This window comes from Lemur catta, chromosome 3 (assembly GCF_020740605.2).
Source record: "Lemur catta isolate mLemCat1 chromosome 3, mLemCat1.pri, whole genome shotgun sequence".
NCBI lineage: Eukaryota > Metazoa > Chordata > Mammalia > Primates > Lemuridae > Lemur > Lemur catta.
The window spans coordinates 100371698-100398787 of NC_059130.1; the positions used below are offsets into that span (position 1 = coordinate 100371698).

The following is a 27090-nucleotide window of genomic DNA, read 5'->3' on the forward strand; positions in this document are numbered from 1 at the left end:
AGGGGAGGGTCTGTCTCCAGGAGGTTTGTCTTTGCTCACCCTACCAGTGAGCCTGCAGCAGCGTCTGGCTTTCTGGGCCTGCCTCTTCACGATGCTTCCTTTGCTTCAGTTAGCTCTGGGTAGCAGGAAGCGATGTTCAGGAAAGGGAGGCAGCCTTGCTCCCTCTTCTGCCAGCATCTTTTTCTTCTCCCTGCCCGTCTGCCTGCCTGTATCTTGGAGCAGTTCCCATGCCATTTGCTTGAGTGGAATCCAGAGTGGGGTGGGTGGGGTCAGGCTGAGCCCACTCACTGTCTATGCTGCAGCTGCTCCCGGCAAACTGTTGTCTAGACCGTGGCTGTGCGTAGGCAGCGTCTACACAGGTAGGACACGCCTCCATGGTTTTCTCCAGGGAACCAGGAGAGAGGAGGCTTAGTGCTCCAGGGAAGATGGAAACAGGGTCAAAACAATAGTGATACCAACTTGCTACCAGGGGCAGCAGGCAGCTCAGGACAGGCACAGGGCCACTGACCCTGGTCATGACCATCACCAAGGAGGGAAGGTACCCATTCATTCATGGAGTATCTGCGGAGCCAGGCACTTGGGGTGCAATGGCTACATGTATTTTTTATATACATTTATACTATGTTTTGTATATATATACATTTCCCTCATAGAATTTTTAGTGGTGGTAGAATTTTTCTAGTGGTTGGGGGCAGACATTAATCATATAAACACACAAATACATCATTATAAAATCTGGAGAGTGCTAAGAAGGACAATTGCAGGATACTGTGAGAGAGACTGAGGCCCGTTGGTCATGGGGCTACCAAGGAAGGCAAGGTAGGCTTCTCTGAAGAAATGATACTTAAATTGAGAAGGAGGCATGGGAGTTAGCCAGGCAAAGAGTGGGAACACTGTGGCAGACACTTTACTGCCCAGCTTTTTAAGATATTTCTAGAGGCAGTTTTATTCTTCTCTGCTTTTGTGTGAATGACATTGAATCTGCTTTCAGCATGAGCCTCTTTGGCAGAAGGCCCAGCTAAGCCTAATCGTGGCTTCTGCTTTATCTAAGGACTGTTTGGGCCCAGTGAGTGACACCATTCTAGTTACTGTAGTGGCTCTGCTCCTCAGTGGCACAGCTCGGAAAATAAATTGCAGTTGATGGGAGGAGAACCTGGTAGATTAAACTAGAAGCACATTGGATCATCTCTCCTACTTTCCAGTTCACTGAGTGCAGTCAGTCTTCTAGGGTTTAGAATAATGACTGAAACAAAAGCACAGGAGGATTTAACTTAACTGGTGAATACATGCTTGTTCTCGGAGTAGGGGAGAGCTTCTAGGAATATCAGCAAAAACAAAGACAAAGAAATATTTAACTACATGAAAATATAACCTTTTTTATTAAAAGAAAGTTAAAAGATGAAAAAAATGACATCCTATGTTATATCCCTAATATACAAGGAGCTCTTAAAAGGCAATAACACTTACTACATACATAGCAGTAAAAAATAGAAAAAGAACATGAAGGAAATTCATAAAAGAAATAGTACACACAACCAGTAAGCACATGAAACAAATTTACCCTCAGAAATAAAGAATTATGAGTTTTTTGTTTTTTGTTTTGAGACAGAGTCTCACTCTGTTGCCCGGGCTAGAGTGCCATGACGTCAGCCTAGCTCACAGCAACCTCAAACTCCTGGGCTTAAGCGATCCTACTGCCTCAGCCTCCCGAGTAGCTGGGACTACAGGCATGCACCACCATGCCCGGCTAATTTTTTCTATATAGATTTTTAGATGTCCATATAACTTCTTTCTATTTTTAGTAGAGACGGGGTCTCGCTCAGGCTGGTCTCGAACTCCTGAACTCGAGCGATCCACCCTCCTCGGCCTCCCAGAGTGCTAGGATTACAGGTGTGAGCCACCGCGCCCGGCCCATGTTTTTTTAATTAACAGTCATGCACACATATCTTACCATCTTTGCCTCTTTCTCTCAGGATAAATTCTAAGAAGCGGAACTGCCAGGTCAAATGGGGCACATGTTTTTAAAGGTATTTGGCTCACACTGCCAGGTTGCTCCCAGGATGGCCGTGTCAATTCATAGTCCCGTCTGGGAAAGTGAGACCCAGAACCTGAACCAGGATTGAGTATTTCCTTAGTCTTACAAGTGGTCAGCAGTTTTAGGGTTAACAAGAAGTATACCATTTTTAAAACTCATAATTCTAGGCCTGGCGGTGCTCACGCCTGTTATCCTACCCCTCTGGGAGGCCGAGGCGGGTGAATCGCTCGAGGTCAGGAGTTCGAGACCAGCCTGAGCGAGACCCCGTCTCTACTAAAAATAGAAAGAAATTATCTGGACAACTAAAAATATATATAGAAAAAATTAGCTGGGCATGGTGGCACATGCCTGTAGTCCCAGCTACTCGGGAGGCTGAGGCAGTAGGATCGCTTAAGCCCAGGAGTTTGAGGTTGCTGTGAGCTAGGCTGACGCCATGGCACTCACTCTAGCCCGGGCAACAAAGCAAGACTCTGTCTCAAAATAAATAAATAAATAAATAAAAAACATGGAAAGAACCTAGATGTCCATAAATATGGAACGGTCACATAAGTCACCATATATCTGTACCAGTGAGACTGTTAAGCTATGTACCTTGGTGTCTGTTTAGATATCTGTTTAGAGACTGTTTAGATATCCCAAGTGATGCTACAGAAAAAATTGCCATGCAGGGATGTTAATAATGGTTTTTTGCTTTGTTTTTTTACAGCTTTCTTAAGATATATTTCACATACCATAAAATTCACCCTTAAAATATATTTTAGGTGGGGGAAAGGAAGTTTACAAAAGAGCATCACAGGGTGGTCCAAATTTTTGTAATAAGGAAAACGTTATGTACACATGCACACAAACATACAGGAAAAATCTGCTTGAATGTTAATAGCAATTACATCTGGGAGGTGGGATTATGGGTACCTTACTTTCTTATTTTTGTGTATCTATATTTTCTGATGTTTCTGCAGGGAACACCATTACTTTTTTTTTCCCCCTTAGACACAGGGTCTCAGTCTGTCACCCAGACTGGAGTGCAGTGGTGCAATCACAGCTCACTGCAAGCTCCAACTCCTGGGCTCAAATGATCCTTCCATCAGCCTCCCGAGTAGCTGGGACTACTGCTCTACTGCTCCTGGCTAATTTTTCTATTTTTTGTGAAGACAGAGTCTTGCTGTGTTGCCTGGGCTGGTCTTAAACTCCTGGCTTCAAGTGATCCTTCTACCTCACCCTCCCAGAGTGCTGACCAATTACTTTTGTATGAAGAAGAAAATGACAGGAGAAGCTTGAGGTTCTGTGTTTGTGAGCCTTTTACAGAAGGGTAAAGGCTACACTCCTAAGGTGGCCATCAGGCCTCCATCTCTGGGCCACCTCTCGCCATTCCCAGCCTCACGACAGACACTTTAGTGACACAGACTTATTTGGAGTTTGTTGCCTACATGCCGTTTCTTACCTATGTATGTTTGCTCACCCAGGCCCCTCTACCCAGAACATCCCTGCTCTCTGCCCAGCCCACTCCTGTATCCCTTCTTTAGGGACATTTTCCCTGAGCCCCTCACCTGAACTGGGCATCCCTATGACCTGTGACCTTCCCTGTGTGGAACTCACCTGTGACCATCTGTTTCCTTGCTCCCCTCCTGGACTCTGCTTTCCCCAGGTGTTTGACTTTGGAGAGCTGGAAGAAGCAGCTTTTTTGTTTTTGTTTGTGCATTTGTTTGGAGACAGAGTCTCACTCTGTTGCCCAGGCAGAGTGCAATGGCGCAATCACAGCTCACTGCAACCTCAAACTCCTGGGGTTTTCCTGCCTCAGCCTCCGGAGTAGCTGGGACTATAAGTACGTGCCACAACACCCAGCTAATTTTTTGTAGAGACAGGATCTTGTCCTGTTGCCCAGGCTAGTCCCAAACTCCTGGCCTCAAGAGAGCCTCCTGCCTCAACTCCCAAAGTGCTGGGATTATAAGTGAGAGCTACCGTACCCAGCCTTGTTTTTTTATCCATGTCAAGAGGTTAATGTCTTCCAGAATCTGACTCCTGTGTCCACCCTTCATTTTAATCAAGAGGAACTAGGGATCATCAGGCAGATGAGAGTGCCCAGCCATGTCCAGTAGTGTCTTTTAACTTACTCTTAAATACATAATTTATTTCTTTTTTCTTTTCTTTCTTCTTCTTCTTCTTTTTTTTTTTTTTTTGCCCAGGCTAGAGTGCAGTGGTGTTATCATAGCTCACTGCAACCTCAGACTCCTGGACTCAGGTCATTCTCCTGCCGTAGGCTCCCCAGTAGCTGGGATTGCAGGTGTGCGCCACCATGGCTGGCTAGTTTTTCTATTTTTTTGTAGAGATGGGGTCTTGCCATATTGCTCAGGCTGGTCTTGAACTCCTGGCCTCAGGCGATCCTCCCACCTTGGCTTCCCAAAGTGCTAGGATCACAGGCATGAGCCACCATGCCCAGCCTGTTTTATTTTTTCTTTAAAGTAATTAAGGAAAAATTTGAATTTAGGAGAGGTAAGAGAAAGTAAATCCCCCATTGACAAGGTTGGGGTGTTCTTTCATCCGAGAGGACCTGAGAGCCAAAGAGAGTCGAGGAGAGGGATCCTTAGGGCAGTAGTTGTCAAACTTCGTAAGCATAAGAAGCCTTAGGTGTAATATCCCTTTCCCAGAGCCCACTCCCCAGAGACGGCCCAGGAATGGGCACCTCAGGGCATTCGGCTGTACGTATTTGGAGGGAAGGCCTCACTTTGGGAACACTTGCTTCAGGGCTGGGGCTCGGTTGGATGGGGCTGGCTCTTCTCTCTGCCTCTCTGGTGGTCTCTTGGGGCTCTTGTTTGGCTTTTGCATCTGCACAAAGCCCAATTTTCTCCTCTCTGAATTTGACCAGTCCCTTCGCAGCAGCATGCTGGCTCCCCACCTCTGTAGCCCGCATATGCTGCCGTAAAGGACATCCACTTTTAGTGCCTAATTAGTCCCAAGTAAAGGAGCTGTGGTTGTTTGTCACCGGGAACCTTGGATGCTCCTCCGGCAGGGGGAGGAAGTGGTGGCTGCAGCAGAACAGCAGCAGCTTCGTGACGCATCCCAAGTTAAAGACTTGCAGGCTGGATTAGCATAAGGAACCTCGCTGACTTACTTAGTGAGAAGGGGTCTTTTGTGTCTTGTCCAGAGCTGAGAATGAAGCGGAGAGCATCAGACAGAGGAGCTGGGGAAACGTCGGCCAGGGCGAAGGCTCTAGGAAGTGGAATTTCTGGAAATAATGCAAAGAGAGCTGGACCATTCATCCTTGGTAAGCCTCTGACCCTGGGGGGAATGGCGTACAGAGGGCAGGGGCAGGGCCCTTTGGCTCGCACATCTGGCCTGCAGACACCCAGAGTGAGGTGGCCCACCCACAGCAGCGTGGGGTCCTGACCAGCTCCTAGCCTGGTCCCTAGCTTCATCGCTTTACATGGAGTATATTTATATCAGTGGAAGACCCAGGCCTCAGGTCACTCTGCACCAAGGGCCATCAGTTTTGTTGTAGCTGCACCAGCCTTAGATCAGTCTCAGCTGATAGCTAGCCTTTGTCTCTTCCCCCAGAGAATCCTTTGTGTGCCCCAGAATGTTGATGTGCCCATAGGAAGCACATAGCTGCGTTAGAACCCAAGATCCATCATCCAAGGCACTGCTTAGACCATTCTTGGATGGCATGATTAATTTCACAAAACATTTTGTATAGAACCCCCCCCACCCCAAGCTTGTAAAATTGGCAAGAAATCCCATGGCATTGTGTGTTCCCAGTCAGCCAGAAGAGCAGCAGGGCCTTTCTGCCTGGTGCCTGAGGACTGGCAGGTCCAGAGTGCTTGTGGTCAGGATTGCAGGTGGTGTGGGCTCTGAGGACCCTGTCTCTCCTGGCAGCCAGACACTGGCACTGGGTGTGAGTTTTGCTTTGGGACAGCATTTTGGGCTTTATGGGCACAGGACAGTTCCAGCTGCAGTCATTCAGCACATAGTGAATGGTGCCTGCTACGCTCCGGGCCTATGCTGATTGCCAGGGATGAAGCAGTGGCTAAGTCAAACCAGTTCCCGCCCTCCTGGAACGTAACATTCCAGTTGGGAAAAGAAACAGAGAGTTGAAACAACATATTAGCTCTTCATCAGGGGTGCAAGTGCCCTGAAAAAGTTAACAAGATGATGTCAGAGTGAGAAGGGCCTGTGGATAGTGTAGACAAGAAAGGCCTCTATGGCAAAGTGACATCTGAGCCCAGAGATGAGCAGGAGCAGCTGTGTGAAAAGCAGGAAGCATTCCAGGTAGAAGAAACAGCAAGTGCAAAGGCCCAGAGGCAGGAAAGGGCTTACCGTGTTAGGAGTTAGGAGCCCACTATAGCTGGAGTGTGGCAGGGGACAGGGGTGGAACCTACTCAGTTAGAAAGGTGGGCCCAATCATGCAAGGCCTTGGAGGTTTGGGTGGTATATTAAGAGCAGTGGGGCTCTGTGAAGGGTTTCTCGCAGAGCAATGGCACTGGGACACGGTTTGATTTCCACTCTGAAAGCTCAGGCAGGATGCTGTCACAGGACAACGAGCACTAAGCATTTCTAGAAGTACAGGACATCCTAAAAGCTGGCACTTGGACAGAGGCCAGGCAGATGTATCATAGTCACCAGGGGAGCTTGTTAGAGCCATAGTTTCCTGGATCCTCACCCTGGAGTTGCTGTTCAGAGCGTCCAGGTTGCAGCCTGGGATCTCTTGTTTTTAACAGCTGCTCCCCAGAGATTCCATCACACACCCACGGTTGGAAACCTCTCCTTGAGAAATGTGCCTGCGGAAGCCGGGTGTGTCTCAGGCAGATGCACACACATCCTTCTCCATTTCTGGAGGGGAGATCGTGGAAACTCTCCACTAGGAGACCTGGCGGGGCCGGGAGGGGGTGAGTGGGAGTCAGGCTAGTGGGTGTGAACTGTGGTGCCCTCCTGAAAAGGTTTAGTCGAAGACCCAATGGTAACCTGGCTGCACGATAGCCAGACCTTCTGAAAAGTAAGCCAGCGGCTCTCTGCGCCATAGGTCCCCGTCTGGGCAACTCACCAGTGCCGAGCATCGTGCAGTGTTTGGCGAGGAAAGATGGCACGGATGACTTCTATCAGCTGAAGGTGAGTGAAGTGTGGGGGCAAGGGCACCTCGGGACCGGGGCCAGCCCTGCCAGCCCACTCCTCCCGCCCCCACCTTCACGTCTACGTCACTTGTGAACAGGAGTAGCGCTGTTTCTTCCCATGAAACAGTCAAGTTCACACAGTCTCACTCACAACAACTCCTGATTTAAAGAACTTTGCACATAAATTACATTGCTATCACATTAAGAAAAATGGTTTCACTTGGTGTTTGTGTGTGCATTGCACACAAGTGTCTCATAGAAGAAAGTGAGCCCCCTGCCCCGCCATTCCGGTTGCTCCGCTGTGTAACGTGAGGTGTCCTGGTCTTGTGGTTTTGTTTTTGTGCATTCCTGAAGATCCTGACACTCGAGGAGAGGGGGGACCAAGGCATAGAGAGCCAAGAGGAGAGGCAGGGCAAGATGCTGCTGCACACTGAGTACTCGCTCCTCTCCCTGCTCCACACGCAGGATGGTGTGGTCCACCACCACGGGCTCTTCCAGGTAAGTGGCCTGTCCTCCAATCCCTGGCTCCCACCTCTGGCTGGCTGCAGGCACTGACGCTTGCTGGGGCCACAGCCGTACTGTGAGCAGCCCATGACGTGTGACCCCCTGGTGTCCCAGCCATGCATCGGGACTTCCTGGGTGGAATGGGCTGGAGGTCAGGCTGGGGCCAGCCTAGCTGTCGCGGTGCGCCTGTGGTGATGGGTCATAGCCTAGCAGGAATGCACACAGCTTGCATCTCACAGCAGCCAGGCTTTCTTTGAAGAGCTGCTTTTCCGAGAAAAGAAGAAAACAGGAAGTCATTTAAAGACACCCAGTTCTGTAAAATACTTTGGTTTAATAAAAAAAAAAAGGCTAGGCGTAGTGGCTTAGGCCTGTAATCCCAGCACTTTGGGATACCAAGGCAGGAGGACTGTTTGAAGCCAGGAGTTTGAGACCAGCCTGGGCAACACGGTGAGACCCCATCTCTGCAAAAAAATATGGAAAAATTAGCCAGGCATTAATGGCACACTCCTGTAGTCCCAGCTACTTGGGAGGCTGAAGCAGAAGGATGACCTGAGCCCAGGATCTTGAGGCTGCAGTGAGCTATGAGCACGCCATGGTACTTCAGCTTGGGCAATAAAGCGAGATCTTAAAAAAAAAAAAGATACCCAGGCTCTTTACAATGTACTGTGTCATCAGGAATTGGCCAGGCCAGGGTGGAGGGGAAGGCGATGAGGAGGAATCAGCATTTGGGACTGCCTGCAGATCTCCACAGTTGTTTTTGGTACGAACAGTCCTTCTGCCTGCCCGGACAATTCAGGCTCCAGCACTCAGATGTTCCAGGTCCCTTAGGAAAGGTACTAATTAGCAACTTGTACCCTGAAAAGTGCCATCCTAGGGGCAAAGCTAAAATTGCATCTCTAGAAATGAAGAGTTGGGTTCAGAATGACCGGGTGGCCTTCTGCCCCGGCCTGGGAGCAGCCCCATTCCTCAACAGAGATTCCTCCAGGCCCTGAGGCAGGCCCAGCTCTTGCTGAGGTGGACTTGCTACTTGAGAGGCAGCATGGTGCCAGAGAGGGCACACGGGATTTGATGTTGACAGTCCTGAATTCAGGTGGTGTGACCTTGGGCAAGTCAGTTCAGGTCTCTAGGCCTCAGATTCCCCATCTGTAAAATGGGGCTATGATAATGGTGCCCAGCTCATGTGGCTGTTGGGAAGATGAATGGGAGAGTAAAGCACTGAGCTGCTGCGGGCACACTCTCATCATCATTGCTATTTTAGGCAATAAAAACTCCTTGTCAGCTTGATTTCCTGAAATAAAACAAATGGAAAATGCCTCCTACACCCACATACACACCCCGCCAAGGTCTTTATTCTTAGATTTGCAATTAGAGGCAACTCTGAAAATTAGAGCATTTCCCTTAAACATGAAATCAAATTGAGGGTGATTGTGATTTCTTAGTATTTTGTCTCTGATATCTTTAAAAGTGTGGCCTTGGTTCATGTCATCTTGGATGAGAGAACCTGGGGGATCAAAAGTATTTCTAGGCCGGGCGTGGTGGCTCACGCCTATAATCCTAGCACTCTGGGAGGCCGAGGCGGGAGGATCGCTCGAACTCGAGTTCGAGACCAGCCTGAGCAAGAGCAAGACCCCATCTCTACTAAAAATAGAAAAATTAGCCAGGTATGATGGCACACACCTGTAGTCCCAGCTACTTGGGAGGCTGAAGTAGGAGGATCGCTTGAGCCCAGGAGTTTGAGGTTTCTTCGAGCTATGATGACACCATGGCCAGGGTGACAGAGTGAAAGTCCATCTCAAAAAAAAAGTATTTCTAGCTTATCGTCTGTGTGCCAGACACTGTTAGGGCCTCAGGAGAAGAGTGAATAAGAGGTATGATCCTGCTTTTAAGGAGAAATGTGGATATTCAGTCCTTTAAGAGCTCCCCAGAGGGAATGATAAGTCTTCTGGGGATGACACCAAGGGCCTCATCAAGTTTGTAGGACGAAAGTCCCCATGTCGTTCCTGTTTTTTGTCTGACTTGAAATACTTTTCAGCAAGAAAAAATGGGCCTTGAGCTTGCAGCCACAGTGGGGGTGACAGGACCTACTTCCTGAGCCCCGGCTGTGGCAGAACCTAAGCCCTGGGCATGGGTGTCTTACTTCCTTCTCTCAGCAACCTGTGAGAGGAATTGATGAGGAGCTGGAGACCTGGGGAAGGTGAAGCAAACTGCCCCAGGTCCCACGGCTAAGACGAGGTGGAGCTGGGCCCTGAACCTGGCCGTCCAGGGTCAGAGCCATGCTCTTAACCACCACCGTATGACTGTCAGGAGGAAAGTTGTTGTCATGGACACACAGAACACTGTGTGACCTTTGGAGCCTGCCAAGATTGACCTCTTTCTTTTTTTTTTGGAGACAGAGTCTCACTGTTTTGCCTGGGTTAGAGTGCCATGGTGTCAGCCTAGCTCACAGCAACCTGAAACTCCTGGGCTCGAGTGATCCTCCTGCTTCAACCTCCTGAGTAGCTGAGACTACAGGCACATGCCACCACACCCAGCTAATTTTTTTTCTATTTTTAGTAGAGACAGGATCTCACTCTTGCTCAGGCTAGTCTCGAACTCCTGAGCTCAAGCGACCCTCCGCCTCGGGCTCCCAGAGTACTAGGATTATAGGTGTGAGATTGACCTCTCCTTAACTTCTACCATCTTAAACATTGGAAGGACATTCTATTGGTGATTGTTGGAATCTGAGAGTGCCGTGGAGAGGAGGATGCCCTAGACCCCAGGTTTGCTGCCTATGCACTGGGCTAAGGAGGGCACTTGGGCTTTAAATCCAAATCCTTTGCATTATGATCAAAGCAATAAGCCTTTACCTGAGATGTTTTAACCTCAGCCCCTTGCTGGGCCTGGCGTTTGCACATGGGAAGCTGAGCAGTGCTGAGTGGCCCCACAGCCCAGGCTGCCCATGCCTCAGTCCTCCACCACCCGCATGTGCAGGCTTGTTCTGGGCTGTCTCATTGGTTTGAGTATCCAGCTCCAGGAGCATCCCAGACCCTTGTCTTTGGCCCTGCCGAGTCCACAGCCAAGCCCTGCTCCGCCCCCTTGCCTCCCAGGACCGCACCTGTGAAATCATCGAAGACACAGAATCTAGCCGAATGGTCAAGAAGATGAAGAAGCGCATCTGCCTCGTCCTGGACTGCCTCTGTGCACATGACTTCAGTGACAAGACCGCTGACCTCATCAACCTGCAGCACTATGTCATCAAGGAGAAGAGGCTCAGCGAGCGAGAGACCGTGGTCATCTTCTACGATGTGGTGCGTGTGGTGGAGGCCCTGCACCAGGTGAGGCCCTGCCCCCTGCCGCTCCCTCCCTGCGACCCATAGAAAGCCACCCTTCTTGCTGCTGCTGAGCAGAAAGCAGTTCTGTCCTGCCTCACCCAGGTGTGCGTTGCAGCTAGGGGTGTCCAGAAGGAGAGTGGCTAAATGGCAGGTGCACCAGGTGAGGCACAGTACGGTGGCCACGGCCCACCTCTCTGGTGGGGGCTGACCGGGCAGCCCAGCAGACCCCGTGCAGTAATTCCCCATCAGTCAAGGACTAAACTGTAGTCTCTCAGCTCTGGTGACGACTTTGGAATATCCATCTGGGTGGCCACAGCCCATCTGAGCTTTTTGTAGGAGACCGGGCCTCTTCTAGGCACACTGCTTCTGTCACAGAGCCATGACAGTTCACCTCTGACCCCCAGATCTAGCCCGTCCTTAGGATGTCTGATGGAGGGGAAGAGGCCGGTGGCATCGCCCACAAGCTGCTGCCCTGAGGGGAGAGAAAGCTGAGAAAACTGCCCTGGGTGGGCAGAAACCGATAGGGTACATTACCCTGTTCAGACGCATGGATAACGAGGCCTTAGAATTGTCCTGATCCGCCTGTGGTTTGAGCCTAAAGAGACGTATCATGAGTGTTTCCTGCCTTCCCAAACACCTGGAGAGCCCACATCTTACAGGGGGGCCCTGATCACATCTCTCACATTTACGGTACAAACCATATGCCTGTTGTTTTCCAGAAAAACATTGTACACAGAGACCTGAAGCTCGGGAACATGGTGCTCAATAAAAGGTAAGATTCCTATTTCTTCTTCAATGCTGCCACCCTCGAGTTGGGACAGGCACTACGGCTCCCCAGTGCCTGCAGTGTCCCATGGTGATTCTGACTCAAAACGGCCCACTTCTCCAGGAATCCCAGGGCCAAGGGATGGGATACCTGCTGCTGCCTCCTGTCGCGTGGGAATGTGTGGTGCTTGCTGAGACTGGGAGTTTCAGAGTCGCAGAAAGAATTTTAGACATCCTCCCTGGTCCATCCATGGGTCATACCTGGCTCCTAGTGGGTGCTCAGTAAATGACTATAAAAATGAAGGAAAGAGAAAAATGAGGCCTTGCCATAGGCCAGTTTCCTCAGGAGAGACTCAGAGGTTTCTGCACGGGAGGTTTATGGGGAGTGCTCTCGGGGAGAAAGGGGCTGGAATTGGGCAGAGGGAGAAGCTGAACTGCAGGGAAGTCACAGCAGGGCCTCAGCCTGAAGAGCTCCAGAGCCAGAGGGCCCTTCAGACGGCCCAGCTCAAGGCAAGCGGGCACTGCCCTTGTGCCCCACAGCGACCAGCCACTGGATGGAGGCTGTCCCTAGGGAGGGGCACAGCCGTGGGCAAGGCAGCTTCTTTTGGCCAAGGGGGCTTCCTGGAGAGCAGCGCAGCTGGGAGTGGTCAGAAGCCAGCCCTCCCAACAGCAGGGAGAGTGCCCTGGACTTGGAGGGGATCTGGGCGGCTCACCCCAGAATCCCTGGTGAGCCAGCGGTGGAGGGAGATCACTTGAGGCCCCAGTCTCAGGCCATCACCCCACCTCAACAGAGAGTCTGGGCCCCTTCGCAGTGGTCTTGGGCAGTGATGGAGGGACACCAACCACACAGGTGCCCAGGACCAACAGCAGGTGGGATGGCTCTGTGGGCCACCATGATGCTAGAAACGCAGGGCTGGGAAGGACGCACCTCCCTCCCCTTCCTGAGCCTGCCTCTGTCACCTTTGTCACCCCAGGTGCTGAGTGGGTTGGAGGGCTTACAAATGGCAGGCAGCACGAGTCTCAGCAGACTCATTGCATAACGTGGTCTGCCCAGCACAGGAAGGGCCCTGAGCCCACTGTCCCTATAAAGTGGTGAAAGCCACAGTGGTCAGAGAGAAAAAGAAGCTGCAGGGAAGTTGGCCCCTGGATGGGGGGCACCAGACCCCACAGCTCCAGCCTGAGTCGCCATCGCGAGGAGGCTGCAAACCGCAGCAGCTAAGCCTGTCTCCCTCCTTCCGCCAGCACCATTTGGCGCTGGGGCTGCAGACAGGAACTCCCAGCTGCCACCACGACCCCCATGGAGCTCACCAGCTGATGGGGTGCTGACCAGATGAGTACCACGTATGGGGGCCAAGCGTGCAGAGAGGTGGGGGCACATGGAGAGAACAGTGACTCTGCCATCTGAGTCGATTTATGAAGGATGCGTGGAGATTTGCCAGCCTGAGAAAGCGGATTGATAAGAACCTGGCCCTGTCATGCTCCACGGGGAGGAGGGAAGGAAACAGGAAGTGCCCGGGCTGCTTGGGTCCTGAACTGGCTGTGCGAGTGAGTTAGGGACAACAGAAGCAGCATGCACGTGGGGGTCAGACCCGGTCACATCCCAGCGCCGCCTCTAGTTATTTTGGAGACCGTGAGAATGTGCTCACTTGATTATTTACTCACTGGAGGAATTCACATGCTGGGGTACCAGGCCCTTCTCTGAGCTTCCATTTCCTCATGCGAGAGAGGTGATGGCTCTACCTTCCTGGAAAGCTGGGCCTGAGGTGCAAGTAAATTGCTGTAAAACTGCCTGACGGGGTCTGGCCATTGTAAGCACACCACCGGTGCTAATCCAGCCAGGGACTGCGGGCCTCGTGGCTTGCTTCCAGAGATGAGGCCTGCCGCATGGCTGATGAGGACACCCCGGTGAGGCTCAGCGTCCTTCAGCGGTTCCCCAGTCACAGCTCTGAATTCTGGGAGGATTCAGAATTCTGGGAGAATTCAGGTGTTGCAGAGCACTGAGCATCCCAGCCCTGAGCTGTGGAAAGCTTATCGTCTGAGAGATTGGAGGTTGGGCCCTGCCCTGCCCCTAGCCGTCTGTGGGACCCTGGGCCAGTCCTGTCCTGCTCTGGCTGCAGGCTCACTGTTCACAAAGAGAGGACTTGTGTTTTGAGTACCTAAGTCCATCTGGACTAGAGAGCTCCTGGGCCTTCAGCGGAAGCCATTCATTCATTGGCTCTAAATGAGCATCCCCGGGGTTGTCATGGGAACGCCCAGTCAGGGGTCCTGCCGGCTAACCACACCAGCACTCCTAGCCTCTTTGTGTCACTGGTGGGTTTGCTTCTGACTCTCACTTCTCTAGATCCCCTGGGTTCTGGGAATATAGTCAGGAGATTGCACCTCTCTTGAGTGTGGCAGTGTAGCCACTCTGCTGTGCGTGTGTGTGTGTGTGTGTGTGTGTGTGTGTGTGTGTGTGTGTGCGTGTGCGCGCGCGCACATGTTCGTGTTCGTGTGTGTTCGTCCCTCAGGTTGCAGAACCCTGATACGTCACTCAGATCCAGCATCTTGGCTGCACTTCCTTAATCTGATAATCGCCTTTTTTGTGTTTTGGGGCAGACAGGGGTTCTGGCTGCCTTTCACTTGAGTCACGGGTGCTTTGGAAGGGGGCAGGGTGGTGTGGTACAGAGAGACACGCTGCTCTGTGTGTGTCCTGGGGCACGCCCTCCACTCCGGAGCCCCACTTCACCCTCACTCAGTTGAAGGTCCACCTGGAAAAGTTCCCGCCCCTGCCCGACTCCAGCTAGAGCGGCAGATAGACAGGCTGGAGGCCTTCGTCTGCTTCCGGGAAGCAGAACAGAGAGGTTCCAGGGAGAGGGACAAACTCACCTGCTTTGGATGAAAAAAAGGGTTGAAATCCGAAATCCTCTTCGGGGGTTACGTGAGGTTTGCTGAGGGTTCTTTCTCCTTCCTCCTTTCTTTTGGGTAGGCGAGCTGCATACCAAGTTCCTAGAAGAGGAAAACACTGTGGCAGCCCAAAGGGCCATAGCCAAAGCATGACTCACTCAGAGCCGACCCTGCTGACGCACATCCCCTCCCTCCGTCCCTCACTGCCCTCGCCCCCTCAGGCCAGGACTGGGGGGTCTGGTACTCCCAGGGAGCTGTGCGCCTCCTGGCCACCTTGGGCGGTGGCGGCAGGGCAGGGGAGTGTTGCCAAGCCTCAAGAGGCCTCAGAGCTGACCGTGTCGTTGCCTGTGGAGAGAGTCCAGGAACCTCAGAGGCCGAGCAGCACAAGCTGAGTGGGCCTGCCACTCGGGGCCTGCCGCCTCACCCTGCAGAGTCTCAGCGGCACTTCCCTTGAGTCCCACCTGCCTCGCGCCCTGGCAGAGGGCCGGAAAGTCTTGCCAGTGGAGTGGAGTAGAAGGTTCAGACATGCTGGAGCACACGCTCCTTTGTGTGACACCTCTCCTCCCCTGCCTCAGATACGGGGTCTCTCCCAGGGTCTCCGTCTGTAGCCACTGCCAGGCGTGCCAACCCTCAGAGGAAGACAGGATAACACCAGCTACTACCATTTGCTAGGCTAAGTGCCCTCTGTGGGATTATCTTATCTTGTCGAATCCTACCACAGTCCTGGGAGTTCAGTGCTAGAATTTACCTGCTTTACAGATGAGGAAATTGAGGTTTAGCAAGAGATTCGCACAGCAAGGAAGTGGCGGAGTCAGGCCTTGAACCCAGGAATCTGACCCCCACACCCACCAGAGCTTCCCCTGAGCTCCTCCCAGTGTCTCGAGCCTTGGGGACCTACAGGATGCATGTGAGGCTGCAACGACCATCTCTGAGCCGGGGGGAAAACACACAGTTCTGCTCTGTGGGAACCTTTGGACCAGAGGCCTGTGCGGTCCCATATTCAGGGCAATGACATGGGACGTTCAGAGCTGGAGTGTGACCCTTTACTGAGACCCTTTGCTTGTGCTTTTGGGTCCTAACCGCCCTGCAGGCCACTGGTCAGATTTCTGTGGCAGCTGACAGGGTGGGCCTGTGTGGGCCCCAGAGTCGACATTTGGAATGCTGAGGACAGACTGTCCTTTGTTTTGCACTGAGCCCTTCGCCAGCAGAATTCCCCAAGATAGCTAAAGGGCTCTCAGAGCCTCTTGGACGCGGCTCCTGGGGAAATCCACTGTCAGCCACACACGCCCTGCACCTCAGAGCCCTCGCTCTGGTGAGAGGCAGCCTGAGGTCCCCGTGTGGCTTCCCACCTGCCACGCTCCGGCTTTTCCACCCAGCCAGCTGACGCAGGAGCCGGGGGCAGCTGTGTAGAGAGGCACTCTGGCATCTTCCTCACTGGCCCCCGCTTAAGGAGGCCTGCCCACCCCTCCCCCCAGGTGTGGTAAAGGGTCCTCTCCGGGGTGCTTGCTTTTGTCAACATTGTGAGCTTCCTAGAAAGAATCAGAGCCCAAAGCTGTCCTGCGGTATTCTAGTGAAGTACAAGACAAGGGATGAGTCAGCTTTGATGGAATCGAAGGAACAGTCCGTCAGGGGCTAGAGCATTGCCCAGAGACACATCCGGGCACCCGGCAGCTGTCAGTCCTGAGTGCAGGCTCCAGGGCCCGACAGACCTGGGTTTGGATCCTACTCCCCTGTCTGCTAGCCCTGTGGCCTCGGGCAAGTCCCCTCACTTCCCTGTGCCTTAGCTGCTTCATCTGAAACAGGGCAGTGAGAAAGTCTCCCTCATAGGCTATCGTGAGCAGTGAATGGAAACAGCCCACTCAGGCCTGCACTAAGTGCTCAGTGAGCATCAGCTTTTATTGCTATCAGCTGATGATGACAAGGGTGCTGACAAAGGGCGTCTTCAGTGGGGACAAAAGTGGCATCCAAGGGTGAGCTCCAGAGCTCTCAGTATCGTCTGAGCGCCCCAGGTTGCTTGGTTCTTCCAACACAAGTGGAGCCTCCCCCACCTGCCAGCCCGGGACCTCCCCAAAGCATGCAGAAGCATATGCCGAGGGGCCTCCTGGGGCGTCGGGCCTGGCTTGGACCAAATGCCCCGTCTCTGCCTGCTGCTCCTAATGGAGAATCCCAGGAAGCGTCCAGCCTGCAGGCGTTTGCAAAGTGTTGAGAACCAACCAGCTCCTCATCACGTTGTGTCATTCATGTGACTGCAGTGTGCTCCCTAGGTCTGTGTGCAGGATGGCAATGTGGCCTCAGCTGGCCCCGGGGCCAGCTGCTCAGCATCTGTTAGGCCAGTGCCTGCCCCAGCCAGGTAGTGTCAGTCCTGACCCCTGAGGCAGGGGAGCCATGTGCTCTGGAGCTACTTCCTGCTGAGCTTTTGTAAGGGACCCCAGTGGTAGCCCCAGAGCTTTTCTGGATGCAGGAAAAAGGGAGCAGGCCACCTACCCAGAGCTCTGTCTGTCCAGCCTTGCCCAAGGAACCCTGAGATGCCAAGCTGGCCTTGTGGCCTCACTGGCTCACAGTGCGCTCCGCTCTGGAGTGGACTGCCCTTCTCGGGGATCCCAGCCCCAGTGTAAGTGGTGTCTTGGGGGCCTTGGGCTCAGAGCCCAGAGAGAGCCAGTGAAGACCAGACCCCTGCTGCCCCCTCTCCCAGGGAATGGGAAATATGTCCTCTGGCACAGTGGACCTCAAAATCCAGGGCCTGCAGCCGTCTGCACTGCCCAGCACTGCTGATGTAGTCCCTCTGGGCCTTGGCCTGAGAATTGCATGACAAACGCGTCAGGAGGCTCTCGTGCAGGTAGGGGTGGGTCCTGCATCCAGAAGTCGCGAAGACAGCTTGCTGAGCCTGTGTCTCTAGGTGGGGAGCTCAGCTCCTGTCTTCCTCCTTCAGCGCCCCCCAGTGCTCTGTCCCCCTCAGTGCTCACAGCAGGACTCTTGGAACCCACCCCAAATGCCACTGGGCTGTGGCGAGGCTGGGGGCCTTTGTCATCTGACTGGTTGGTGTAGCTGGCGCTCTGTTGGGCCTTGCTGTGCCAGACTCTGTTCGAGAGCTTCCCCCACACCTGGGAACCTGCGGTGGATTCCTCAGGTGAAGGGACGGAGGTTAGAGAGGTCACATCCTCTGCCCAAGCTGATGAGTGGCCAAAGCCACCCGATGCAGGTCTGTCTTGTTTGTTACCTGTGCTCAAGCACTAGCTGCCGGGAGCCCTCGCCCTGGCAGAGGAGCAGAGGTCAAGAGCATAGGCTCTGGGGCCAGACTGCTGCTCAGCTGCTTCCTGGTTGTGTGACTTAAACTCTCTGTGCCTCAGTTTCCCATCCTATAAAATGAGGGTAATAATGATTGCTCCTTCAGAGGATGGTCGTACGGAGTAAGTGAGTGCCTGTGAAGTGCCCTGGACACAAGGGAAGCACATCTTCACCGTCACCCACCTTCCTCACCCTCGCTCTGCTCTCACCATCCTCTTCTCAGTTCCTTGAAATATGTGACACTCCACCGCCTCATGGCCTCCACAAGGGCCGTGTCTTCTTCCTGGGTCATCTTCCCTCCAGCCTTCACCTTCCTGGTCCTCAGTGGACAAGTGTGCTGTTCCCTGAACAAGCTGACCCCGGCTCACCATTTAGAGAAGGGCCAGTTGACTAGTGCTGGGACACCCCACTTCCCACTTTGCTGCCTCACGGAATTTCTTTCCTGAACAGAAACTGTGAGGAAGTGTGTGCAGCACACACACCTCTCCCCAGTGAGCCGTGTGCCCCTCTCCTCCGTCAGCACCACATCACATGCAGTAGGAAGGCAGACTGGAGACCCCGGCACGCGTGGCCCTGCAGCTGCCTGGTCTCGGGCTGCCGGCCTGCGTGGACAGGCACGTGTGCCCCTGCCGTAAAGGGGAGGGTGGCTAAGGTTCCGTTCATTCATAAGAGCAAGGGGTCTTTGCTGTCGCTGGTTCCGCTTGCTGGCGGGAGGTAATGCTATCCTGGAACTGCCCAGGAGAGAGCCCAGGCCATCCTTCCAATGCCAGAGTCTCCCAGGCAAGCTCTGGCCTGTCGTGGGGTTTTGGAAAGACAGAGGGTGACTAAGTTTGGGTGTGCTGTTGCTCTCAGGCTGTGACAACTGTGCTGCCATCCTCCCCTCCCACCCCTGTCAGCCTCTGGGGACTGTCAGGGTGGAGGGAAGTGCTGGGATGACTCAGGCTCCCTCCTCTCCACCCCAGTGCTGTCTGATTGGCAGCAACGGCAGGGGCATGGGCTCCTTGCAGAGACCCAGGATCCCCAGAGAGGATGGGCTGTGCTGTCAGCAGGGGCATTGTCTCCGTCTGGAGCATGCGGTGGAGGGCCAGCTTCCACGTTCCACCAGGGCGTGGTAAACTGCACCCCGCAGGACCAGGGTCCCCCAGTGAGGCCCAGCGCCGCCCCCACAGGCCGTGGTGTGCTGGATTCCCCCGCAGAGAGATGCACCTAGCTGCTCTGTTTCCTCCTCTGCAGTGGCCGTGGGACTGAGACAGTGAGTTGACAGGAGGCTTGGGGCCTGCCCTCTGGTCACCTCACAGTGTGGGGTGGGCGTGTTTTAAAGCCACTGTCCTCTGTTGGACTTGCTTTTCTTCATGTGTGAGTGGGGGAATTGAACTACATCTCGGGGTTACTCCCAATCTAGAATATTATGTGAGGCTGTTTTGGGAAATCTTTGAATATTTTTCTAAAAGCCCTAAGCTGTACCCCCTAAGACTCAGCCAGGGTGACAGGTTCCCCCTGCAACACTCAGGTGATTGGGAGTGATGTAGATCCCTGCTGGAACAGGTCGGCAGGTGGCCAGGAAAGGATGTGGGCCCGGTTCCTTTGCTCCCCAGCTGTTTCACCCTCTGGTGAGAAACCTGGCTCCATTCGTTCAGAGTTGGGGTCGTCCTTGTCGCAGCAGGGGATGCCCTGCGTGTGCATCTGGTGTCCGTTGCTGTAGTCACTGAGGTTTGTGCACTCTCTGCCTCCTGCCCTCAGGACGCATCGGATAACCATCACCAACTTCTGCCTCGGGAAGCATCTGGTGAGCGAGGGCGACCTGCTGAAGGACCAGAGGGGCAGCCCCGCCTACATCAGTCCCGACGTGCTCAGCGGTGCGTGCGCCAGACAGTTCATCCGTTCAACAAGCCATGTCTGTGGGCAGGCCCTGGGCGGGGTGCTGGGGCTTCCCTGGTGGCCCAAACCAGCACTGTCCCTCCCCCTACGAAGTGTTGAGTCTAGCGGAGGAGGATGTAGGTCACACTAACACATGTTCAGTGACTCTCTGAGACTAGTACGGGGAAGGAAAGGACATGATTTCTGTGAGAGCATATGAAGGGTGCTTGGAAGGACTTAGCCGAGGAGGTGACAGCTGAGAGCTTAAGGAGAGCTGGGAATTCCTGGGTATGTGTGACTGGGGGGAGGCTGAGGGCCCCAGGGGTGGCACAGCACACTGGGGAACTGCAGTGTGTTCAGAAAGTGAGCATGGTTCAAGGGGAGGCCAGAGAGGTAGGCAGGGGCCAGGCCACACGAGGCCTGATGTGGGCCCTGCTGAGAAACATCATCCCTTACTTCATGTGTGACGGGAAGCCATTGAACAGTTCTTGGCCGTGTGCCACGGTGAGGTCTGCATCTCAAAGCCATCACTCCAGGCCAGACGCGGTGGCTCACGCCTGTAATCCTAGCACTCGAGAGGCCGAGGTGGGCGGATCCTTTGAGCTCAGGAGTTCGAGACCAGCCTGAGCAAGAGCGAGACCCCGTCTCTACTAAAAACATAGAAAGAAATTAGCTGGACAACTAAAAATATATATTAAAAAAATTAGCCAGGCATGGTGGCGCATGCCTGTGGTCCTAGTTACTCAGGAGGCTGAGGCAGGAGGATCGCTTGAGCCCAGGAGTTTGAGGTTGCTGTGAGCTTGACACCACAGCACTCTAGCCCAGGCAACAGAGTGAGACTCTGTCTCAAAAAAAAAAAAACCAAAAAAACAAAAAAAACAAAGCCATCACTCCATTGTTCATTCATTCATTCTACTGGTATGTGCTGAGGGTCTGCCAAGTTCAAGGTTTCGCCCCAGGCACTTTGGATGCCTAGAACAAAGCAGACTGACATCACTGCCTTCATGGAGCTGGCTTACTAGTGGAAATGAGACAGATCATACACAAATAAATAAGGAAATTATAAAGTTACTGACTATTTCTGAGGACCAGGCACTGTGCTGAGCACATGACGTGCATTATCTGTTTAAAACCGCACAGCTACCCTGCAAGGTAAATATCCCAAGTTCTTTTTTTACAGATGAGAAAACTGAGGTTCAGAGAGGGGCATCTCTTGTCCAAAGTCATAGCCAGAAAACTGAGGCGCCATTCCAGGGCTCCTTCCGCTAAGGCTCGTGCTCCTAATGGTTTCTCTCTGTTTCTTTCCCTTTCCCCCTTGTCCTTTGCCAAATGAAGGTCTTTATGGTCCCAATCCCTTAGGGAACCCCAGGGGCTTGCGCCAGCTTCCTTCCCTCCCACATGGAGGATTTGGGGTTGTCTCCAGGGTCTGTCATCCCCACCACACACATGTGTGCAGAACTGGACTCTTCCCAGGTCGTCTCACATCCCCCTGGGGGGCGGGCTGCTGTGACTTGCACAAGCACTTGCAGCCCCTTTGGAGGCCTCCTCCAAGCTGTGGCTTCTCCTGGAGACCCAGGCCTCTCCCAGGGCTACCACGTGCAGAGGATGGTGGTGCCAGTCCCCAGGCCTGGGAGTTTTGCACACACTCACCTCATTAAGCTGCTTGACCTCTAGTGTGCCCAGGGAGACAGTCAGAACCAGTTCCCCTGCCCCAAGGGCATACTCGGCTACCCAGGAGCCTTTGCGGCCTGAACAGCCCACTACACAGGGACCCAGAGAAGGGATCTTAGTTGCCTAGGCGCTGTCTGGCACCCAGAGAGATGACACTAAGGTGCCCAGCTCTCTTCCACGCCCACAGAGAGTAGAGTTGTGTTCGGGGATCTGGGCTGCTGCATCCTATTGGTGTCCCAGAGAGGGTGTGTCCCAGGGACTAGACTAGGGCAGGGCCTTTGGAAGGCTTCAGTGGTCCTCATATTTTTTGTTTGAGGGAGTAGGTGAGGCAGTGGTTGGCACGTGGGAGGTGCTCTATTGCTGATCGGTGGATGGACGGGCTGCCCTGAACACAGGAGGGTTTGTACAGTCAGACATGGGTCCACTTCCAGCTGTGGCCTTGGACAAAGAACATCCCTGGGCCTCAGTGTCGTAGAGGACAGTTAGTGAAATAAATGCATTTCTTCCAGTGCTGTCACAAAGTGGGTACTCAGTTAAATGTCCTCTCCCTGCCGTTTCACAGATAAAGAAACTATAGCACAGAGAGGTTCATTCCTTCATTCATTTAACAAAATAGCCAGGTCCATGCTAGGCACTGGGGCCCAGCAGTGATGGCAGCAGGAAGATGCCTGCGTGAGAACTTACCTTCTAGTGAGGAGACAGGAGTCACAAACAGACAAAGAAGGGCCCCTGGCAGCTTGTGATCAGTGCCGTGAAGGAAACAGGTGGGCGGGGGTGGGGGCTGGTGATTGGGGTGGGAGTGGCTGACCAGTGGAGCCAGTTATCCCTCCACAAACATTGCTGATGTTGTTGACGCTGGGGCCCGCAGACCCAGGCTTGGCTCCCAGGGGTTCCCAGTGTGGTGGGACAGACGGTACAGCCGAGCAGGGCAGGTGCCCTGAGCAGGTGGGTGGGCCCAGCCTGATTGCCGAGGTGGGGCATCGTCCTGGTCCTGCAGAGCCAGGTCTCCTGAGGAGCAGGGAAGGGACAAGCACATGCACAAGCTGGTTCTGACTGTCTCACTGGGCACACTGGAGGGTGGCAGGAGGAGTAGTCCTGGTGGAGCCAAGGGCCTGCAGGCTGAGTGTGGTGTGTGTGTCTGCCCCCAGGCCGGCCTTACCGTGGCAAGCCGAGCGACATGTGGGCCCTGGGCGTGGTGCTCTTCACCATGCTCTACGGCCAGTTCCCCTTCTACGACAGCATCCCGCAGGAGCTCTTCCGCAAGATCAAGGCCGCCGAGTACACCATCCCAGAGTGAGTCCTGCCTCCCTGGGCCAGGAGGAGGGAAGGGGAGGGAAGGGGAGGGGAAGCAGCACGTGACCCAGCACCACCCGCCTACTGAGCCTTCTCTCCCTGTGTCAGGGATGGGCGGGTTTCTGAGAACACAGTGTGTCTCATCCGGAAACTGCTGGTCCTCGACCCCCAGCAGCGCCTGGCCGCCGCCGCCGTCCTGGAGGCCCTCAGCGCCATCATTGCATCGTGGTAAGGGGACACGCGGGGCTGGGCACAAGGCTTGGGTCTCAGGTGCTCTGCCCATCCTGCCCAGAAAAGCAGCCTGCGCTCAGCCTGTCTCTCGGCCAGCACAGTCAGAGTTCCAGACTCTCCCCCTGGCAAGAGCAGGAGGGAGCAGGCAGGGGTCGGGGCTGAGCCCCTCCTATGTATGTGCCGGCCACGGCAGCGAGGGCCCGGCCACTGCCTCCCTAGTTCTCACCACCACCTTCGAGGGAGAAAGTGCCCCGCTTTGTTGGATGAAAACTAAAGCTCTGAGAAAGAGTCAGTCCTGTCAGGATCCCCACCCAGGCCTGTCTGACTCCAGCCATGTCTGGGACCAGTGGTGACCTGGCCTCTTTGGGGCTGCCTGGAGCCAGCCTGACTTGTCTGCCTCCCCTGCAGGCAGTCCCTGTCGTCTCTGAGTGGGCCTTTGCAAGTGGTTCCTGACATCGATGACCAAATGAGCAATGCAGACAGCTCCCAGGAGGTGAGTTGGGGGCATGCAGGGCAGGGGCAAAGGTGGCAGCTCCCTGCAGGCCACAGGGCTTGCTCGGCCTTCTCCCTCAGCCCGAGCTGCCTGGGGCCTGCCGGTGCTGCTGGAGATCCCATGGCCCGAGGGAGGCCTGTGGGGCAGCCCATGGGTAGCCAGTGCCCAGTCTGGCCCTCTTAGCTTCCTCCTCCCGCCCAAGTCACATTTCTCTGCCCCTCTGACTCACTCGTTGTCTCTCACCCTTCCTGCTTTTCATTTTTCAGATGATTCATTTCTACCTGTTTTCTTTCCTCCCCATTCCGTGCACTGGAGAAAGTGCTGGGCTGGGGGCGGGGCAGAGACCTGGGTGCAGGGCAGCAGCTGGTGGGTGATCTTAGGGTGCCCCCTGGAGGGCAGGGCTTGGCTGGCCCTGGGATATTGGAAGGACCTTCCCTCCCTGGCCCAGCTTGGAGCCCACAGTAAGTGGTGGGCAGGTCGCACCAGGCGGGGCTGTGCCTGGGGCCGCAGCAGAGCCTCCTGGTCCGTGAGAAAAGAGAGTTCCAGTCCCTGCCCCCTCTTGCTCCCGTCCTTCCCGGGCTGTGCAGCAACTAAAATAATGATCACTACCACGCACTGAGTGCCTGTCCACAGTACACCCATGCAGGCCTCACTGCAGGCATTTGTGGCCTGTGTTCTTACCCTCGTTTTACAAAAGAGGAAACTGAGGTTCAGAGAGGTAAAATGATTTTCCCAAGGTCACACAGCTTAGAAGCAGTGGAGCTGAGCCTTGAACCCAACTCTGATTTCAAAGCCCTGCTCCCCCTCTCCAATGGTTAGGGCAGGGACCTCACCAGGGGGCTCGGCGTGGGGCCGGTGCCTCCGGCTGCAGGTGCCCGAGCGCCCAGGTGGGCTCCCTGCTCTCACTGGACGTGCATCGGCCTCTGCAGGGCTCAGCAGGACCTTTGCGGGGGGTGGGGAAGCTGAGGCTTCCGAGGCGATGTTAACTCTCCCAAGGTCAGTGAGTTAGGAAGAGGGATCCGGGTCAGATCTCGGACTGGAGCCAGCTGCACTGACACCCAGGCGGCCACCAAGGCAAGTCTGGGTGGCCTCGGGGACCCACATACTCAGCTACCCAGTGAGATGGGGCTCCTAGTCTCCTGCCGTGCTCTGTCTTTATCTTGGTTTGTCTGTCTCGCTCCCTCCCTCTCGGCCTCAAGGCAAAGGTGACAGAGGAGTGCTCCCAGTACGAGTTTGAGAACTACATGAGGCAGCAGCTGCTGCTGGCCGAGGAGAAGAGCTCCATCCACGAGGCCCGGAGCTGGGTGCCCAAGCGGCAGTTCGGCAGCGTGCCGCCCGTGCGACGGCTGGGCCATGACGCACAGCCCATGACCTCCTTGGACACAGCCATCCTGGCCCAGCGCTACCTGCGGAAATAAATAGCAGCCTCAGCCAGAGGCACCGGCGCCACCGCCACCTCTTCCAGCCCCAGCCGAAGGCCTGGCTGTCAGAGCTGGGCCCTGTAGTGCTGGACTCTCCGGGCTGCAGTGGGAACGGGGCAGGGACGGGGACAGCCCAGGTCACACGTGGGGTCAGCAGAGGTACCAGGAAGCTACCTTTTGGGATGATTGCTTGATTGTTTGGGGTTTTTTAATCTGAGAAGCCTAGATAACTAATCTGCTTTTAATCATGACGTTTTAATCTACCTCTGTCTCTTTAACCACGCTGTCTCTGCACTGAGTGAGAGGGAGGAGGAGGGAGCCCACCCTGGCCCGGCCCAGCCGGCGCCCACCTGACCCCACAGTCCAAATAAGCTGAGAGTGCAGCTCGCTGCTGGCCCCCCCCTGAGCACCCCGGGCCCTGCCCAGCCTGTCTCCCTTCCCCCCCCTCTGGCCCCCGGCCCCTCGGTCCAAGCTTTGGAAAACCTTCACCTCATCTTAAGCCGGATTCAAATATATTTATTTTTTTACTGTAACCAACTTCTCTCCCATCTCTAGGTGGCTTGGCCTATGGCCACTCCCTGTCCCCAGCCTGGCTGGACGGCAGGGAGTCCGCAGCCCACCGTGGGCTCCCTCCTCACCCCCCGGGCACGGAGGAGCCTCCGGCCGCCCCCTCCACTTTCAGCGCCCGGCCCCTCTGTTTCCGCTGTGGGGAGGCCTTTCTCCACCCGGCTCTTGCTCCTGTCTCGGTAGCTTCTCTGAGGTGCTGCACACACACACATTAACCGTTTCCTTCTCCATCCTTCACTGTGGTACCGAGGTGACGAGGTCACGTGGACTCGCAATGTGAAGGGGCCCGGGGGTCTGCTGGGGAGGGCGGTGGGCCTGGCCGTGGCCCTGCCTGCAGCTCCGCGACCCCGTGCCTTGTTCAGAGGCTGGTGGGGCATCTCCCCTGTACCCCCGCCTCATCATAGACATGGTGTCGCTCCCAGCAGACCCTGGCCGGGGTCCCTCACAGCAGGTGGGGAGCCCTGCCCCGCCTGGCCCGAGAACAGCCCTGCTGTCCTTATTGAGCCGAGATTCTGAAGTGGATGCCCGTCTTGCCAGAAATGCTGTTCTCTCCAGAACGCCCTCCCCTCCCCCTCACCAGACTTGGCCCTGCTTAATGCCAAGCAAAGACCCTTCCCCAGAGGGCTACCCCAGAGCCCTCAGAGAGGCCGAGTGTCCCTCCAGGCAGCCAGGCCCTTCCTGCCTGTCCTTGTTCCCCAGTGGGAAGGCAGCCATGTTCCCAGAGTGTGAGCTGCCCTCCTCCCCCCAAAAAGCTGACTCACTGTGAGTGACCTTGGGCAAGTTCCCAAACTTCCTTGTGCCTCAGTTTCCCCATCTGGAAAAAATGGGGCCACCTCTTGCCAGCAGTAGCAGGGCTGCCCACGCCCCTTCCTCCCCGTGTCCCCATCCAGCACTTGGGCGCCTCATGCCTCTGCCTCAGTGGGTCTGTGGGAGCCCACCTGAGCCCAGCACTTACGGCCCCTGAGCACCAAGCTCTGCGTCTGTCTCAGCCGTCTGGCCGCTGAGAGCCAGGGCACCGTGCTGTGGGGTGGGGGACGCCCTCTTTTCTATATTTATTTCATAAAGAAAAGTCTCCTAAGGGAGCAGAGACGCAGTCCAGCCCCAACTGTCCTGTGAGGGTCTGGGGCGCGGCCAGGGCCCATCTCAGCAGAGCCCTGCCAGCCCCTCCGGGCCTGCTTTCCATGTGTGGTCTCCTCCTCTGCAAAGCAATGTCCTCCAGGTCAGCAAAGCCGCGTCGGACAGGCTGGCCCCCTCCCAGGTCACCTACGGGTCTGATCGCATCTCTGGGGAAGCGAGTGAGAGGAGGATAGGTCTGCCCTCACTGGGTGTCACACACCCAGAGAAGTCCTATTGTAAGGAAACAAAACAGAAAAATCACAAAAAAGTTTGTATAAAGACATATTTTTGTACTACATGGGGGACTCTTCCTGCATGTCAGCAATAAACTTCCTGATCTGGAGCCGCTGTGGCCTGCGTCGCCTGCCGTTCTTGTCTCCGTCTCTCTGGCCCCGACCCAGCCCTTCTCCCTCCGTCCCAGCTGGGCAGCGCAAGGTTCCTAACTCCATTCCGGCAGCATATACCCGCTCTGTGCCCCCACAGCCAGCAGGTGGCACACCTGGCACCACTGTCTTGAGTGGGGGGAGGGGACCCGGAACCACTAGTGGGAGCTCCC

The 27090-nt window shown here is 54.8% G+C and overlaps 1 protein-coding gene and 1 long non-coding RNA gene across 3 annotated transcripts in view; one reads left to right on the forward strand and one right to left on the reverse strand.

Moving 5' to 3' along the window:
* Positions 1–26877, forward strand: part of STK40 (serine/threonine kinase 40) — a 42527-nt gene extending 15650 nt beyond the window's left edge. For both annotated transcript variants that reach the window (XM_045548253.1, XM_045548252.1), the window contains exons 2-11: positions 5178–5297; positions 7050–7135; positions 7492–7635; positions 10728–10955; positions 11672–11724; positions 19626–19741; positions 22562–22706; positions 22815–22934; positions 23346–23430; positions 24630–26877. In XM_045548253.1, the coding sequence (XP_045404209.1) occupies positions 5186–5297; positions 7050–7135; positions 7492–7635; positions 10728–10955; positions 11672–11724; positions 19626–19741; positions 22562–22706; positions 22815–22934; positions 23346–23430; positions 24630–24848 (1308 nt within the window). In that variant the 5' untranslated portion in view covers positions 5178–5185 and the 3' untranslated portion in view covers positions 24849–26877. The remainder of the gene's footprint in view (positions 1–5177; positions 5298–7049; positions 7136–7491; positions 7636–10727; positions 10956–11671; positions 11725–19625; positions 19742–22561; positions 22707–22814; positions 22935–23345; positions 23431–24629) is intronic.
* On the reverse strand, positions 10712–13425 carry LOC123635762. The gene is made up of 3 exons (XR_006734205.1): positions 13380–13425; positions 11869–12007; positions 10712–11424 (listed from the first exon to the last, which is right to left on the reverse strand). It is a non-coding gene; the product is annotated as an uncharacterized LOC123635762 (long non-coding RNA).
* Positions 26878–27090: the final 213 nt, after the last annotated feature.